Source organism: Palaemon carinicauda, chromosome 3, assembly GCF_036898095.1.
Source record: "Palaemon carinicauda isolate YSFRI2023 chromosome 3, ASM3689809v2, whole genome shotgun sequence".
In the NCBI taxonomy this organism is placed as follows: domain Eukaryota; kingdom Metazoa; phylum Arthropoda; class Malacostraca; order Decapoda; family Palaemonidae; genus Palaemon; species Palaemon carinicauda.
Window position 1 is genome coordinate 86,026,483 of NC_090727.1, and position 17,842 is coordinate 86,044,324.

At 36.3% G+C, this 17,842-nt stretch overlaps 1 protein-coding gene across 1 annotated transcript; it reads left to right on the top strand.

Moving 5' to 3' along the window:
- The first annotated feature begins 3,053 nt into the window (after positions 1 to 3,053).
- On the top strand, positions 3,054 to 9,762 carry LOC137638365 (uncharacterized). The gene is made up of 2 exons (XM_068370396.1): positions 3,054 to 9,113; positions 9,288 to 9,762. Exon 1 carries the CDS (start codon positions 4,185 to 4,187, stop codon positions 8,574 to 8,576), a length of 4,392 nt encoding a protein of 1,463 aa, XP_068226497.1. The 5' UTR covers positions 3,054 to 4,184; the 3' UTR covers positions 8,577 to 9,113; positions 9,288 to 9,762.
- The last annotated feature ends 8,080 nt before the right edge of the window (positions 9,763 to 17,842 follow it).

Below are 17,842 nucleotides of genomic sequence, written 5' to 3' on the forward strand. Positions count from 1 at the left end.
AAAGCAAATCAGAAAATGTCTTGGTTAGGTAAAATTTGGAAACCAAATAGCCTGATATTATAGATAAAAATCATGCTATCTATCAGTTTAGTGAGATTGGTGTTACTGTATGGATATGAGTCGTGGTATGACAATGAAACAATCTCACACAAATTTACTAGATTTGAGAGCAAAGCCCTCAGAAGAATATTGATTGTTAAATAACAGGACAGGATTAAAAATGAAACTATACGAGAGATTACTCGAGTGCCATATGTGGATGAGATCATGGTGAGGAGTAGATGGAGATTGTTTGGGCATGCTCTACGCACTCCCCAAGAGAGATTAGTTCACCAAACTTTCAACTGGGCTCCACAAAGGACATGGCTGAGGACTATGAAGCGTAAAGTAGATGATGAATGGAGAAGTATTGATTTAAAAGCTCAAGATAGAGACGACTGGTGATATCTAACCAAGGTCCTTTGCGTCAATAGGGGTAGGAGGAGAAGAGGATGATAATGATGATGATGATGCCTAGGAGGCATATTATTATTATTATTATTATTATTATTATTATTATTATTATTACTATTTTCTAAGCTACAACCCTAGTTGGAAAAGCAGGATGCTATAAGCCCAGGGGCTCCAACAGGAAAAATACCCCAGTGAAGAAAGGAAACAAGGAAAAATAAAATATTTCAAGAACAGTAACAACATTAAAATGAATACCTCCTATATAAACTATAAAAAGTTTAACAAAACGATAAGATAAATAATATGGAATAGTGTGCCCGAGTGTACCCTCAAGCAAGAGAACTCTAAATCAAGTCATTGGAAGGCCATGGTACAGAGGCTAAGGCACTACCCAAGACTAGAGAACAATGGTTTGATTTTGGAGTATCCTTCTCCTAGAAGAGCTGCTTACCATAGCTAGTCTCTTCTACCTTTACAAAGAGTAAAGTGGCCACTAAACAATTACAGTGCAGCAACCCCTTGGGTGAAGAAGAATTGTTTGGTATTCTTAGTGTTATCAGGTGTGTGAGGACAGAGAGTATGTAAAAAAAAAAATAGGCCAGACTATTCGATGTGTGTGTAGACAAGTGGAAAATGGACCATAACCAGAGAGAAGGATCCAATGTAGTACTGTCTGGACAGTCAAAGGACCCCATAACTCTCAAGCGGTTGTGTCTCAACGGGTGGATCGTGCCCTGCCAACCTACTACATATGCCTGAGATTTGACGAGGCCAGATAATTAAATACGGACGTATCTTCATTCAATCTCAACATTCGTCCGTCCACTAATGTTTGGAAAAATATAACACTTGTCGATTGCAATCCAATTCTAGGAAGGTCTTGACAGGGAGATATGCTGAAATCAGCTCAGTCCTCTGATCACTTAAATTAGACAAGAAATGAAACTTGGTCAAAGGATGAAATAAAACCCCAATGAGTCTACCATTAACTTGATTGAATTTTTAATTGAGAGAGAGAGAGAGAGAGAGAGAGAGAGAGAGAGAGAGAGAGAGAGAGAGAGAGAGAGAGAGAGAGAGAGAGAGAGAGTTGTCTGTGTCCTTGTGGTGTAATGTAGCCTTTTTTTGTGTGAATTATGTTGTAAATAAAATGAATGAAGGCAGCGGTGAAAGGCGTTGACATTCAGCATGAAATGACAAATAGGATTTCTCACTAAACGTCAATGCAGTAAAGAAAGGGTAGGACATACTCAAATTACATCAAAACTACAAAAAGATATTCATTGAAAATTTCTGTGAATTGTTAATTGCAAAATCAACTTAAGAGGGTGATAACCTTTAGTGTAGAACAGAAACGCTACCTACAAATGAAACGTTATGTGAAGTACCGAAGTCAAAATAATGGAAATGCTCAAAAAATGGGAATGTCAAATTTTATGGAAATCATGGATACGTTCGACTGATGGCAAATCAAACGAACCTCTCGTTGGAAGGTCACTTCACCACATGGAAGGACAAAAGGAAATATATATATATAGACTAGAATGGAACATATAATCAACGATTGCAAGGCATATTGCTCGGGGCGGGGCAACTCCTTTAAAAACGATTCTGTTAAATGCTTATACAATATGTAACAAGGGAAATGTCAAGTACTGTATGTTGTAAGAAAATCCATACCAATGTAATAGCTGCTAAAAAAAAATTAATTTTACTCTCAAAATTACTCTGTATTCTGTGTAAAGGTGCAATTCTGGTTCATGTTGAATAATTAATTTATTACTTTCCCGTAGGCAACATGATTTTACGTAATTGGGCCACTTATTACTTAAAACTTAAATGGGATAAATCAGATATTACACGTTTTTAAATCTCCTCTTTTCATTGTTAGGATATTTTATTATTATTAAAGAAGTTCCTTCCATCATATACGTTATCAAAGAATTATCTTTGCCATAATCATTTACAATCGCCGTTTTGTTTGTATTCTAGTATTGTTTCAATACTCGGTACAATTAAATATATGCCATTTCGTATAATAAATCAAATTCAATCTCTCTTACAATCCATTTCACTTCAGTACAAGAATGATGTCAAGATGACAGATTAACTCATAATCAGTACAATAAAGGAATGTACAGGAGAGACTCCTCCCCTTTATTCATAGACATTATTTTAATCAATAGGAAAAGAGCCTCTCTTATTCTCAGGCAGTCATAAAACACCTGTAAAGCTGCCGAGTCCTATGTTTACATTATGGAGGGCAACAATACTTGGATCGGAGGGCGTGAAGATCGTTTCCACTCCTTGAAGCGCCACGTCCCCAACAGCTCAAAGTTCCCTCAGGGTGCATTCATGTCCCCATAAACAATGTCTGAGGTACTTTTAACAAAATTTATTACTAGAGTGACGGTTACCGACCTCGACAGTCGAATGTATGTCTTTTTGACAAAATACACAAAGACGAATGACAAAAGACATCTGCTTATTCTCGTTACTCTCAGAATTAATATTGACAGCCACTTATTTTTCATTTCCATTTATTATTTTGCATTTGTTATACGTTTGTTATAATGGCTAACTTACAGGTACTGATTGGACAACGAAAAGTCATTCGGAGAAAAGTCACCGAACAATTCAATAGGTCTGACACCTATTCTGCCCTTACAAAAGAAGAAAAGTTAGCTATTAAAGGTCTTCTTGTTAATTATAGAAACAAGCTGTCAGAGCTAGATGATCATATCCTCTTGAAGAAATTTCCTGACGTATCTGATGAAGCAGAGTTAGAGCCAGAATTAACAAGTTGCCAGGATTATTTAGATAAAATTGAGTATTGTTTACCATTACTTGAGATTTCCAGGGGTAATAATGGTTCTAATATTCCCGACGTGGCCCGCAGTTTACTGAAACAGCCAACAGCTCCTCTTCCTAAGTTTACAAGCAAAGAAGGAGAAGATTTCTTGAAATTTATAGCAGAGTTTGAGGCTACAACTAATGCATTTCAGTATCCAGACAGAGATTTACTTTTATTGTTGAAGCAACAGATAGACGGTCGAGCAAAGACTTTATTATGTTCTCTGGAAGCTGACAAACAGCGTTATGTAGATGCCAAAGAATTATTGATTTCCGCCTTTGCTTCTAAGGAGGTTTGTAAAAACAACGCAATTAGGAAAATTACGGAGTTAAGTCTAAGAGAGGGTGATGATCCCTTCACATTTATTTCCATCCTCCGATCAGTATGCGAAGCAGTCAAGACTTTTAACATTGGAGCGGATGAATTTGTCAGATATTTTGCTTGGCATGGCTTAAATGGTCGCTTTCAGCGCCATCTTATTAATATTACAGGAAAGACTCATCCTTCCTTAAATGACATTATTTCACATTTCTTTGCAGCTTGCGAAAGGTACGAAAATGACGGGAAAGGTGTTGAAAGTTTGAAATGTAAAGCTTCACCTGTCAAGACATTAACACTCCCTCTTCGTAAAGAGAGAGCTGCGGAAGCAGTAACATATGATAATGACAGGTCCTCGCCTCTGTGTTCTTTGTGTTCTACGGTTGGAAATACTGATAAATTTCACTTTATTCATAAGTGCCCTAATTTTCTTTCTTCTACAGATAAAGTGCATATTTTAAAGTCTAAAAATGGATGTGTAAAATGCGGCCAGTTTAATCATGTCTCCGGTAAGTGCCGTTTTAAATTCAAGAGACGCTGTTCAAATTGTAACAGCTGGCATATGACTTATCTGTGTGATAGGAGTCCGTCACCAGGCAGAAACTCTAATAATATTAATAACTGCAAATCCAAGGTAGAAACTTCTCCTCAAATAAGCAGCGGTGTTGCCGTCCTTCCCACTTGTCATGGTGATTCAATTTTACCCACTTTTTCATTTAAAGTTGGGGGGACTGTTTACAGAGGACTGAAGGACAGTGGTTCGCAGAGCACGTTTGTCACTAAGAAATTGGCGGAGGAGAATAATCTTAAAATCATTAACTCTACAGTAAAGCTAACAGTTAATGGGTTTAATGGTAACAAGGAGTATTTTACTGAAATTGTTGAAGTTCCTGTTACGATTGGAGATAAATCCTTTATAATTTATTGCTTGGTTGTACCAAACATTAATGTAGCATTGAAATTACCTCTGCTTGGTAGATTAGTTGATAAATTTCAGGCACAAGGTGTTAAATTAGCTGATCAATTCCTTGATAAATTTTCTCATGAAATTGATAATGTTCAGCTCATTTTAGGTACAGACTTCGCTTATTGTATTGCAGGTACAGATACAGTTTTTGGAGGAATAAATTCATCGATGTATACAGAGTGTCATGCAGGTATTTTGCTGTCTGGTAGCATTGATTTAATGATTAAGAATATTGATAATTTAGCTGATACGAGAGTGCAAACCTCGGCTGTTAGTAACCCATTTGAGTGTAGTTCTGCTATTCATATCCAGAGTAGTTCCTTTCTGCTGAACTCTAAAGTTGATATTTTTGCCGATGATGACATTAATACTAACTTTGAGGTAAACTGTTCATTTTCTGTAATAAACGAAAGAGGCATGCTTATGGAGAAACCACTGCAACAGGCCACTGATCAACTTCTAGAGTCTGAATGCAATTATTACTTAAATTACGATCAGAATTCCTACAATGATGAAAGTATTGAACTTAATAACCAGTTGGTCGAATTTACCATCAAAACCCTTCGTCGTAGGGAGTCTGATGGACGTATTATCGTTCCCTTGCTGTGGAATGGGAAAGTTTCTCATTTACTTTCAAAGAATGAAAATCTATCCAAGTTGATATTAAGGTCTAACCTCAAGAGACTTAAACGACATCCAGAACGTTTGCAGCTCGTTGACCAAACAATTAAGGAGCAATTGAAGGCAGGCATAATTGAACCCATTTATGATTTAGAGGTGTTTAAAAGTGAGAATCCTCAACATTCTTTTTTACCACACATGCCTATCTTTAAGCTGGATAGGGATAGTACTAAATGTAGGATTGTATTTTTGTCCAACCTTAGGGATTCTTCTAATAATATATCTTTGTCACATAACCAGTGCATGTATTCAGGGCCTACGTTAAACCAAAAATTGTCATCTTCCTTTTTACAGCTTAGATTTGACCAAAAGTTACTCATATTTGACCTTAAGAAAGCCTTTAATATGTTATCTTTAACAGAAACTGATCAGTCTAAGTTGTTATTTTTTTGGTACAAAAATGTGAATCAAGGCGATTTTTCCTTATTGGCTTTTAAGAATGTAAGATTACCTTTTGGCCTTAGATGTAGTCCCTTTTTATTAATGATTTCATTATATTACATACTTGTTTTACAACCTTCAGAGGATTCTCGAATAGCAGATTTAAAGAAATCTATCTATTCCATGATTTATATGGACAATGGGGCCATTACTGCCAATACTTCAGAGGAGTTAGAGTGGTCGTATAAACAGCTTTCGAATATATTCAATCCCTATAAATTTGACATTCAGCAGGTTGTAACTAATGATTCAACTTTACAGGATGAAGTGGACCGCGAAGCCGAGGCAGCTACGCCTTTACGTAACAAGTTGTTTGGTTTAAACTGGGATCGATGTTCCGACGAAATTTTCACTAAACCAATTTTTCTTGATCCCAATGCTAATACTAAAAGGTCTCTTTTACAAACAATTGCTTCACAGTTTGACCTTTTTGGTTTTAATATGCCATTGTTTAACCGCTGTAGATTGTTCATGCATCAATTACAGTGTCAAAAGAATTTACATTGGGATCAACCATTAACGCAAGAATTGCAGAGAGAATGGATTAATATTTGCAGGCAAACCAACAGAGCTCCTCCTTTAAAAATTGCTAGGTGTGTTGGTCCACGAGATGGCAATTATGATATTTATATTTTTTCAGATGCAAGTAAGGACATATTTGGTTGTGTACTCTATTTACAGCATATTGAATCCAATCGCTTAAGCTTTATACATGCCAAAAACCGACTTGTAAATAAGCAACTTAAGAGTAAATCCATGCCCTCTCTGGAACTTAACGCAATACATTTAAGTGTTGAGTGTGCTCTTGAGATTTACAAAGATTTGTCTGGATCTGCTTGCTTAAAACCCTTAAAGGTTAATAATATTTACGTATATACTGATTCTCTCTGTGCCTTACATTGGCTGAACTCTGCTGCCTTGAAATTGGACAAATTAAATAAACATTCTCCATTTGTCGTAAATAGACTTCATAATATACAAAGAATGTGTGAAACGGTTCCTATAAAATTTAGCTTTATTTCAGGGAAAAACAATCCTGCGGACATAATCACCAGATGTGTGTCATACAACCAGTTGCAAAATTCTTGCTTTTTTTCAGGACCAAATTTAAGTATAAATGAAGTTCCAGAATTGTCAACTACCATACCAGCATTTGAGATGCCCACTGAAGTTCAAGCAACTCCTTCCACAGCTCAGGTTATTGAAGTTGCTAACAATCTTATTGATATTAATAATTATTCCAATTTCAGGAAACTAGTATTGATTTTTCGCAATATTTTCTTAGTGGTGCACAAGTGGAAGCTGAAAGCGAAAATTGCTTGCTCACCAGTCGCTAATTACTTTGCCCAGGCTATAAATTACTTGTTAAACAATGAACAAAGGAAGCATTATCCTGAGGTATATTCTTACCTACAGCATGGTCTTAATTCCAGAAAAGACATTCCTCCTATTATAACGCAACTTAATGTATTTTTAGATTCACAGGGTCTTCTGAGAGTTAAGAGTAAATTCAAAAAATGGAATTATGGCTTAAGTGGAAATTACCCTTTATTATTGCACCCAGACAGTCATTTGACCAAACTAATTATTTGGGATGCACACCTCAAATTATTACATTCAGGATGTTATTCTGTATTAACAGAGCTCAGAAAGCATTATTACATCCCTAAACATTTCTCAGTTGTGAAAAAGGCTCTTAAACAGTGTGTCCATTGTCGTAGGTTTAATAATCGTTACATAAGGTTAAATCAGAACTTTTACAGAGACTTCAGAGCAGATCCTCCTACGGTTCCTTTTTCTAACATATTTATGGATTATCTAGGACCCTTCAATACGAAGGATGGAAAAGAGACCCGTAAGGTTTGGTTACTATGTATCACCTGTACTTGGTCTAGGGCAGTTAACCTCAAAATTTGCAGGAGTTTGAATGTTGCAGAATTTTTAAGAGCATTTCAGCTACACTGCTTTGAGTACGGGATTCCTCAACTTTGTATTAGTGATCTTGGGACTCAGTTGGTGGCAGGAGGTAATACCATAACTTCCTTCATTAGTGACCCTCAGACGCAATTATATTTTGAGGAAAATAATGTAAAACCCCTCTCCTTTCAGCAATATTTCAAAGGCTGCAGTGAATTGGGATCATTAGTAGAAGTCTGTGTAAAAATGGTCAAAAGATTAATGTTTGGAGCAATTAAGAATTTTATATTGACGTATGTAGACTTTGAATTTCTTGTCTGTAATATTGTGCATCTCATTAATCGACGACCTATAGCCTTCAAAGAAGCTGTTCGTGCTGAGACTGACAATGTGCCCGAACCAATAACGCCGGAACAGCTCGTGCGAGGCTATGAATTGACTTCTCTAAACCTTATCCCTAATCTTCAACCTCTTTCAGTTGAAGATCCAGAATTTTACCCTGATAATCAAGCTATTTCTCAGAATTACGTAAAGTTGTGTAAAATTAGGCAGACTTTAATAGAGACCTATCATAATGAATTTCTAGGTACTCTGATTCAGCAAGCAGTTGACAGGAAGGGGCGGTATCGACCCGTTACTCATAAATTACTGAAGGTTGGCGATGTTGTATTAATTAAGGAGGAACATACCAAAAGGAATAATTATCTTCTAGGCATAATTTTGGAAGTTTTTAAGAATGATTTGGGTGAAGTTACCCATGCTGTTATTAAGAAGGGAAAAACAGGCCAAACATCAAGGTTGCATGTAAATAATATTATTCCAATACTAGAAAACACAGGAAGTACCAATTCAGCTACTCCTGATGTTTGTAATTCTGTTACTTCGTCCTTAAGGCCCAAAAGAAAGGCTGCTATATTAAGCCAAGAAAGGACAAGACAGATGCTTTAATCTTTATTCAGTATTTGTATTTTCTTGTATTTAATTTAATTATTTTTACATTTCTTAAATGTATTTTTTCTTACAATTGTCCTGTTATATATGTTTCAGGATGGAATTTTTTCATTTCTGAAAAAATCCCATCTTCGCCCCTGGACTGTACAAGACATTTCATATTTTCACATGGCGACAGGAAAGACTAGTAATTATTAAGAATTTGGTATTTTCAATTGCCCTACTCTTGGTACCATCAAACTGTCTTTCCTGCCGTCCAGTCTTTAAAGATGGATAGTTTGCTAACTCCTCCTCCTTCCATATGCTTTACTCGAGCGAAAACGCCGACGAGGAGGCAGGCAGCCCGGCCGTCCGACAGTGTCAGAGACAGAGACACAGAGACCTCACTCACCTGGAAAGGTTTCCACATTTTTGATTTGTCCGACATGCCTTTCTTAGGCTAAAGGCTTTTATTGGGATCCCTGGTCTACGTCACCCTCTTGTGAACATCTGCCAAAATCCATCTGCAACGCCTTTGTGCATGGTTCGACAATGGTGAGTACCAAGAATATATAGGGCTTATTTTTAAGGTTATCATTGCGAACTCTCATTGCCTTGTGTTGCCTATTAAAGTTTTACCTGTCTGTCATTTTTAATCTTATGAAGATTCGTAATAGTTTTTTTTTGTGGTCAATATGTTTTATATATCGTATTCTCTTGTCCTTTCAGGTGATTTAGCTCTCGGACTAGTAACTCTAGCTTATTCATAAATTCACGTTGTTAACACTTGGGTAAGAGAATCGTCTAATACATTAATGTTTCGAGTGATTATATTTATGACGAATTGTCTCCCATATTACGACCGAGCAAATTTATATTAGGTTTACCGTTCATTTCAGGATGGTGTTCGGTTTCGATGTATCCGCCCTTTTATTTCCTTCCTGATACTAATGTAAACCTCAGTTGCTCAATTGTAAGGTAATTTTAAGTGGGTTATTATTCCGATGGGTATATTCTTCTACATAAATGACCATGCTTTTTAGATACTAATCTTCCTGAATATATCTTTACAGACAGCGAGCGAAGCAGAACGAAGGAAACGCCCTACGATTTACGTGAATTGCCTTGTTCTCCAACCAATTGTTTGTAACTCCGTTACTACGTTATTTTAAAGGCTTATTTATGTAATAAATATCATATTTAATTACATTTTTCCTTCCAACCTTTATTTCAAACCACAGAATTTTTAAGGTGTTCTGCTTATCTTCATTATTATTATTATTGTTGTTATTATTGTTATTATTATTATTATTATTAGGGCCTATTGAAACCAGAGAAAAATAGAGAATTTTTCGCGAGTCCTAAACGGCTTTGGGAGAAAATCTTCGTGCATCACCAAAAGGATTTAGAAGAAATTTCTATTGACTTAGAATGGAATTCTGAATGATTCCAGAAATCTCCGAACGATTTCGGAAGAAAATCTTCCTGAATCTCCTCTCCAAATGACTTCAGACGCAATAGCTGTAGACTTAGCATATACTTCTGAATGACTCCAGAACGGAATCTTCCCGGAGCAGTTCTGAACAGCTCCGCCCCGGATTCCAAAAGACTTCTGAAGACCTGATCTCTCTCTCTCTTTTTTTTTTTTAAACATACCTTGCAACACCTCACGATCTGTATGTACTGTAGCTATGGAAGTTTACGCAGTGAACATTGGGAGGAGGATTTCACTTTACTCACAGAGGTCGCGTTCTGGCAGAACAGGTAACTGACTGTGAGAATTTTGTTACAGCTATAGGATGAACTGGAGGCTATTCGGAACACCTTCATCTACAGATAGTTTGGATACGTGCTGCCGAAGTTGGCGAACTTTGAAGATCATAATGTAAGCGCCTCGAAGGATAATTTGCTTGCGGTTTAACGACGATGTCCTATAATTGGATTGCATTGGTGCAAAGCGGTGAGCGACGTGTGTTTCTTCAAAATTCGGCATTGAAGATAGAACATATCAGGACGGCATTGGTAAACATATTTTGTTGCTCTTTGTTGACTTTAGTATGATGGCGTATAGTGTATGCCGAGAAATCAATGGCATCCATGTCTTTACCGATCGCCCTTATAGGTAAAGACATGAAAGCCATCGATTTCTCCGAGGAATCTGACGAACCGAGGACAAACAGCACTGAAATGTCTCTGGAAATCTTGAAGGAGACTGGTGAACAAAGAAAAGAAGATCTTGGAAAACTATAAAAGACAGAAGAGAATAGAGAAGGAAAGCCTTTATATGAAGAAGTATAAAAAATAGCCTTTAATTATAGAGGTGAGTCACCTAAAAACTGAGGTCAAATAGCCTCTACTATTAGCGGTTAGTCGCCTTAAAACAGAGGTCTCAAAGAGCCTCTAGTGCTAGAAATAAAGCACCCAAAAATAAAGGTCAAAGATCTTTTAATGTTAGAGGTAAGGGGATTAAAATAAAGGTCAAAGAAACTCTAATGCTAGAGTATAGCACCTCAAAATAGGGGTCAAAGAACCTCTAATGCTAAAAGTAAGGAGCCTTAAAACAGAGGTCAACGAGCCTCTAATGCTAAAAGTAAGGAGCCTCAAAATAGAGGTCAAAGACCCTCTAATACTAAAAGTATGGACCCTCAAAATAGAGGTCAAAGAACCTCTAGTACTAAAAGTAAGGAGCCTCAAAACAGAGGTCAAAGACCCTCTAATGATAAACGTAAGAAGCCTCAAAATAGAGGTCAAAGAGCCTCTAATGCTCCAAGTAAGGAGCCTCAAAATAGAGGTCAAACAGCCTCTAATGCTAAAAGTAAGGAGCCTCAAAATAGAGGTCAAAGATTCTCTAATGCTGAACGTAAGAAGCCTCAAAATAGAGGTCAAAGAGTCTCTAATGCTTAAAGTATGGAGCCTAAAAATAGAGGTGAAAGAGCCTCTAATGCTAAAAGTAAGGAGCCTCAAAATAGAGGTCAAAGAGCCTCTAATGCTAAAAGTAAGGAGCCTCAAAATAGAGGTGAAAGAACCTCTAATGCTAGACATAAGAAGCCTCAAAATAGAGGTCAAAGACCCTCTAATGCTAAAAGTAAGGAGCCTCAAAATAGAGGTCATAGAGCCTCTAATGCTAAAAGTAAGGAGCCTCAAAATAGAGGTCAAAGAGCCTCTAATGCTATAAGTATGGAGCCTCAAAATAGAGGTCAAGGAGCCTCTAATGCTATAAGTATGGAGCCTCAAAATAAAGGTCAAAGAGCCTCTAATGCAGGAGATACTGCACCTCAAAATTGAGGTCAAAGACCCTCTAATGCTAAAAGTAAGGAGCCTCAAAATAGAGGTCAAAGAGCCTCTAATGCTATAAGTATGGAGCCTCAAAATAAAGGTCAAAGAGCCTCTAATGCTAAAAGTAAGGAGCCTCAAAATAGAGGTTAAAGAGCCTCTAATGCTAAAAGTAAGGAGCCTCAAAATAGAGGTAAAAGAGCCTCTAATGCAGGAGATACTGCACCTCAAAATCGAGGTCAAAGACCCTCTAATGCTAAAAGTAAGAAGCCTCAAAATAGAGGTTAAAGAGTCTCTAACACTAAAAGTAAGAAGCCTCAAAATAGGTCAAAGACCCTCTAATGTTAAATGTAAGGAGCCTCAAAATAGAGGTCAAAGACACTCTAATACCAAAAGTGAGCAGCCTCAAAATAGAGGTCAAAGACCCTCTAATGTTAAATATAAGGAGCCTCAAAACAGAGGTCAAAAAGACTAATGCTAAAAGTGAGCAGCCTCAAAATAGAGGTCAAAGAGCCTCTAATGCTAGAAGTAAAGAGCCTCAAAATAGAGGTCGAAGAGCCTCTAATGCTAAAAGTAAGGAGCCTCAAAATCGAGGTCAAAGACCCTCTAATGTTAAATGTAAAGAGCCTCAAAATAGAGGTCAAAGAGCCTCTAATGCTAAAAGTAAAGAGCCTCAAAATAGAGGTCAAAGACCCTCTAATGTTAAATGTAAGGAGCCTCAAAATAGAGGTCAAAGAGACTAATGCTAAAAGGGAGCAGCCTCAAAATAGAGGTCAAAGAGCCTCTAATGCTAAAAGTAAAAATCCTCAAAATAGAGGTCGAAGAGACTCTAATGCTAAAAGTGAGCAGCCTCAAAATAGAGGTCAAAGAGCCTCTAATGCTAAAAGTGAGGAGCCTCAAAATAGAGGTCAAATACCCTCTAATGCTCATGGTAAGGAGCCTCAAAATAAGAGATCAAAGAGCCTCTAATGCTAAAAGTAAGGAACATCAAAACAGAGGTCAAAGACCATCTAATGCTAAACGCAAGGAGCCTCAAAATAGAGGTCAAAGACCCTTTAATGCTGAAAGTAAGGACCCTCAAAATAGAGGTCAAAGACCCTCTAATGCTAAAAGGAGTTTCAAAATAGAGGTCAAAGAGCCTCTAATGCTAAAAGTAAAGACCGTTAAAATTAGAGGTTAAAGAGCCTCTAATACTAAAAGTAAGGAGCCTCAGAATAGAGGTCAAAGACCCTCTAATGCTAAAAGTAAGAAGCCTCAAAATAGAGATCAAAGAGACTCTAATGCTGAGAGTGAGCAGTCTCAAAATAGAGGTCAAAGAACCTTTAATGCTCAAAGTAAGGAGCCTCAAAATAGAGGTCAAAGACCCTCTAATGCTAAAAGTAAGGAGCCTCAAAATAGAGGTCAAAGACCCTCTAATGCTAAAAGTAAGGAGCCTCAAAATAGAGGTCAAAGACCCTCTAATGCTAAAAGTAAGGAACATAAAAAAAGAGGTCAAAGACCCTCTAATGCTAAAAGTAATGAGCCTCAAAATAGAGGTCAAAGACCCTCTAATGCTAAAAGTAATGAGACTCAAAATCGAGGTCAAAGACCCTCTAATGCTAAACGCAAGGAGCCTCAAAATAAAGGTCAAAGACCCTCTAATGCTAAACGTAAGGAGCCTCAAAATGGAGATCTTATTTGCAATAAGGTATCTAAATTTCCAAACTATATGTGTGGGAACCATTTTCCTCCAAAATTCCTGAACAGAGCCCTACTTCATTATCACATTCCTCAGTAATCTTTTATCTCCTTGTCAATAAAGCAACTGATATATTTATTAGGCAAATAAAGATAAAAAAAAAATCTCAATGAAAATCAGAAAATTACTTACTTAAGTGAATGCATTTTGTAAATCTTTGTAAAGACAAAAGCACCACAAAACAAAATGAAGATTGGTAAGGTCAGTGACAGATTGATTTCTTTGAAAACATTGGCAATATCACATTTCGCTTTGGGGAGCTATAAATAGCAACAAAATGCATGAAACGGGACATTGGCATTATATACAAAATGTTAGAAAATACAGCAGATTGAAGGAGGCAAACGTCAAGTTTAGTGATGGGAGTCTTGCGTGTGACACCCGGGAGGGAGAGAGAACAGTGCTGTATCATACATTAAGATCTCAACAAAAAAGGTGTAGTGTCAAGAATAAATATTCCCTACAAATATAAACACAAAATTTTTATATAAGTACGTATTTACACACACACAAACACACACACACACATATACATACATATATATATATATATATATATATATATATATATATATATATATATATATATCAAATAAGCCATATATATTTTTGATACATTAATGTCTGGATTCTCTTAACGACCTCGGGATCAGAGCCCCAGGCGAAATCACACAAAGACAAGAGCTTGGCTCCGGCCGGGAATCGAACCCTGGTCGGCAAGCCTGTATAGACAGTGACTAAGCCACTTGGCCAAGTGGCTTAGTCACTGTCTATACAGGCTTGCCGACCAGGGTTCGATTCCCGGCCGGAGCCAAGCTCTTGTCTTTGTGTGATTTCGCCTGGGGCTCTGATCCCGAGGTCGTTAAGAGAATCCAGACATTAATGTATCAAAAATATATATGGCTTATTTGAATATGAAAAACACGTAAAAATGTGCAAAATTTATCATATATATATATATATATATATATATATATATATATATATATATATATATATATATATATATATATATATATAGATCGACAGATAGATAAATATATAAAGTATATATATATATATATATATATATATATATATATATATATATATATATATATAATTTAATAGGAGGATCCAGCTACAGTAACGTTTTTCATCATATAATTAAGATAAATCCAGTTTGCACACCTTTCGTCTTGAGTGATATACTCACTTTAAAGTTCTACAACCCATAAGTTCTTTCCTTGGCACGTTTGAATCCCCAACAAGCTATTGGCGTAGGAAGTGTGCTCCTAAGAGTAATTCATAATCATTGCCGCACGCTTGTTAACGACTGTTCTGCCTAAGATATTTTGGTGGCAGTTGAACATACTCAGGAAACAAGAATTAAACATTTTCAGTGACTCGATATTCAGTACATCTTGTACCTTCAAAGAAAAAGCATTTCATAAGGATACAAATTTAAAAATAAGATTTTTTTTAAAGAACTAAATATCTATAAAAGAATCTGTCGTCTATGAATATCTTCCCGGAAGCATAAAATATATATCTTTCCCTTGTTAAAAGTCTAAAAAATTATGTCCTCCAATAATTGCAGTCCTTTTTGAGCAGGAATATATTTTTCATTAATAATAACATCAGTAAGAAATTTGGCCATTCATAAAACTGTATACCAAGAAATCTCTTGTTCCTAGCACATAGCTACATCGCAATATAATAAATCATGCAATGTAAGTCAAGCTTCTTCCTAAGGTCTCATCAAAGTCACAAATAGAAATAGAAGTTATAGAAAACAAGAACCCTTTTTAGAGCAAAGAAAAAAAATACAGCAAGTGGGTCTGCCCTACCTTTGGTTTCATTAACCAAAGTTTTCTAAAATCAATCTATAATCTATTTTTCTCTTCCTCTTCAACTACATAATCAGATCTATTTATGTTGATGGGAAACAAAACGCAAGTCCTTGGACCTACAGAAAAAGAGTAAATAACGTAGGAATGTAAGAAGAAACATTATTTTTTAAGATCCTGTCTACTGCTGTTCTATTGAAGAATAGTTCAACATTATGACATCAAGAAAATAAATGTATGCATGAAAGAAAAACCACAAAATTAACCTTTAATCGACAGAAATCTTTCTAGAAACGTCTTGAACTAGTTTATTTTTTCATCAAATCCAAAAAGAAAAAGAATTAGGCTATGGAATCTTCACAAAAATGAAATTCTTCTAAGAAACTGCTCGATACCGCTAGAGAGTTATGGGGTCCTTTGACTGGCTAGACAGAACTATATTGGATCCTTCTTTCTGGTTACGGTTCAACTTGCCTACACATACACCGAATAGTATGGCCTATTCTTTACATATTCCCCTCTGTTCTCATACACCTGACAACACTGAGATTACCAAACAATTCTTCTTCACCCAAGGGGTTAACTACTGCACTGTAATTGTTCAGTAGCTACTTTCCTTTTGGTACGGGTAGAAGAGACTCGTTAGCTATGGTAAGCAGCTCTTCTAGAGGAAGGGCACTCCAAAATCAAAACATTGTTTTATAGTCTTGGGTAGTGACAGACTCTGTACCATGGTCTGCCACTGTCTTGGGTTAGAGTTCTCTTGCTTGAGGGTACACTCGGGCACACTATTCTGTCTAATTTCTCTTGCTCTTATTTTGTTAACGTTTTTATAGTTTATATAGGAAATGTTTATTTTAATATTGTTACTGTTCTTAAAATATTTTATTTTTCCTTGTTTCCTTTCCTCACTGAGCTATTTTCCCTGTTGCGGCCCCTGTGCTTATAGCATCCTGCTTTTCCAACTAGGGTTGTAGCTTAGCAAGTAATAATAATAATAATAATAATAATAATAATAATAATAATAATAATAATTATTGAAGTTTGGCATGATAATGATAATTGAAGTTTGTCATGAAGTACAGGTGCAGACCCAATCATTAACATCCTTAGTAATGCTGTGTCAAATGAACTTCGTCTTCAGTATATAACTGTGCAGTAGATTGGCGCGAGGGATGTGAGAGGCCATGGAGGAAATCACTTCATCAACCACCTGTCGGTACATGGGAGCAGGTATCCATGGTTGTGGTCTGCCAGTACTTGAGTTACATATGATCGTCGAGGGCGACGTCATTCCAACGTAGCGATAAGCAGGATGTCCTAAATGCTTGATACTCTTATCGTTGAGCTTCTGACAAGGCGTTGTAATTCAAACCCAAGTGAATGGTGCAAAAATACAAACTAAAAAATGAGATGGCAAGCTTAAACCGGTTGTTCTATTATCAGTGTGGGAGAGAACGAGATAAAAAAAGCCTCAGCTTACATTGTATGAGCTTCTGTGAAACACGTGCGGTACAGGTTTCACCAATGTGGCAACGTAACTGATAGATTCTAACAGAGAGGCAAGTTGAATGCAAGTAACGAGCAATAATGTTTCAAAAATTCGAACAAACTAAAACATGAGATGGTAAGCTTAAATAAGTTGTTCAATTATCAGTTTGAGAGAGAGAGAGAGAGAGAGAGAGAGAGAGAGAGAGAGAGAGAGAGAGTTTAAATATAACAATAGAATTACACTGTATGAGCGTCTATGAAACACGTACGGTATACGTCCCAGGAGATTTGTTCGCTGGACGTAAACCCTTGATTAGATGTTAAAATAATATCGTATCTTAAATTACGAGAGAATGAGATGCAATGGACACACTTCTGCAAGTTTTTTTTTTTTTTTTCATGATATCTAGACTTCCAATCTTCTCATAACATCTCAATCAAATTTACGTTATCATTTCTCTTTTTAAATAATCCTGCAGATCGTAACTTTATGTGTAGTAAAATAGAGACTATCCTCTTGATGAATTCCCAAGAGAGGGAGAGAGGTATTCGAAAGGAAGCAATGGTGATAATGATAAAACAGTAATAAAAATAGGGCAGCAAATAAGATGCTGCAGGCCTACAATACTGTGAAGCGGGTTGAGTTTACCTTTGTTGTTGTTTACTTAGTATTTAATTTCCATGAATCTCTTTCACAATTCATGTTGAATTTTTCATCTCAAAACTATTTCCTTTACCATTTATGATTGTTAAAGTCGCCATGTCAACACTTTTCATGTGTTAAACTTATACAAATCAACTCCATCAAATATACATTTCCTTCGATTATCATTCAATGCTAATAACAAATAACTTCCGACAACTTCCCTTCATTTCTAATCCAATCTTAACCACTTTCTCCTTAATTCCGTATTTATCCCTTTTAAAAAAATCTACTGAAATTTTATTTGATA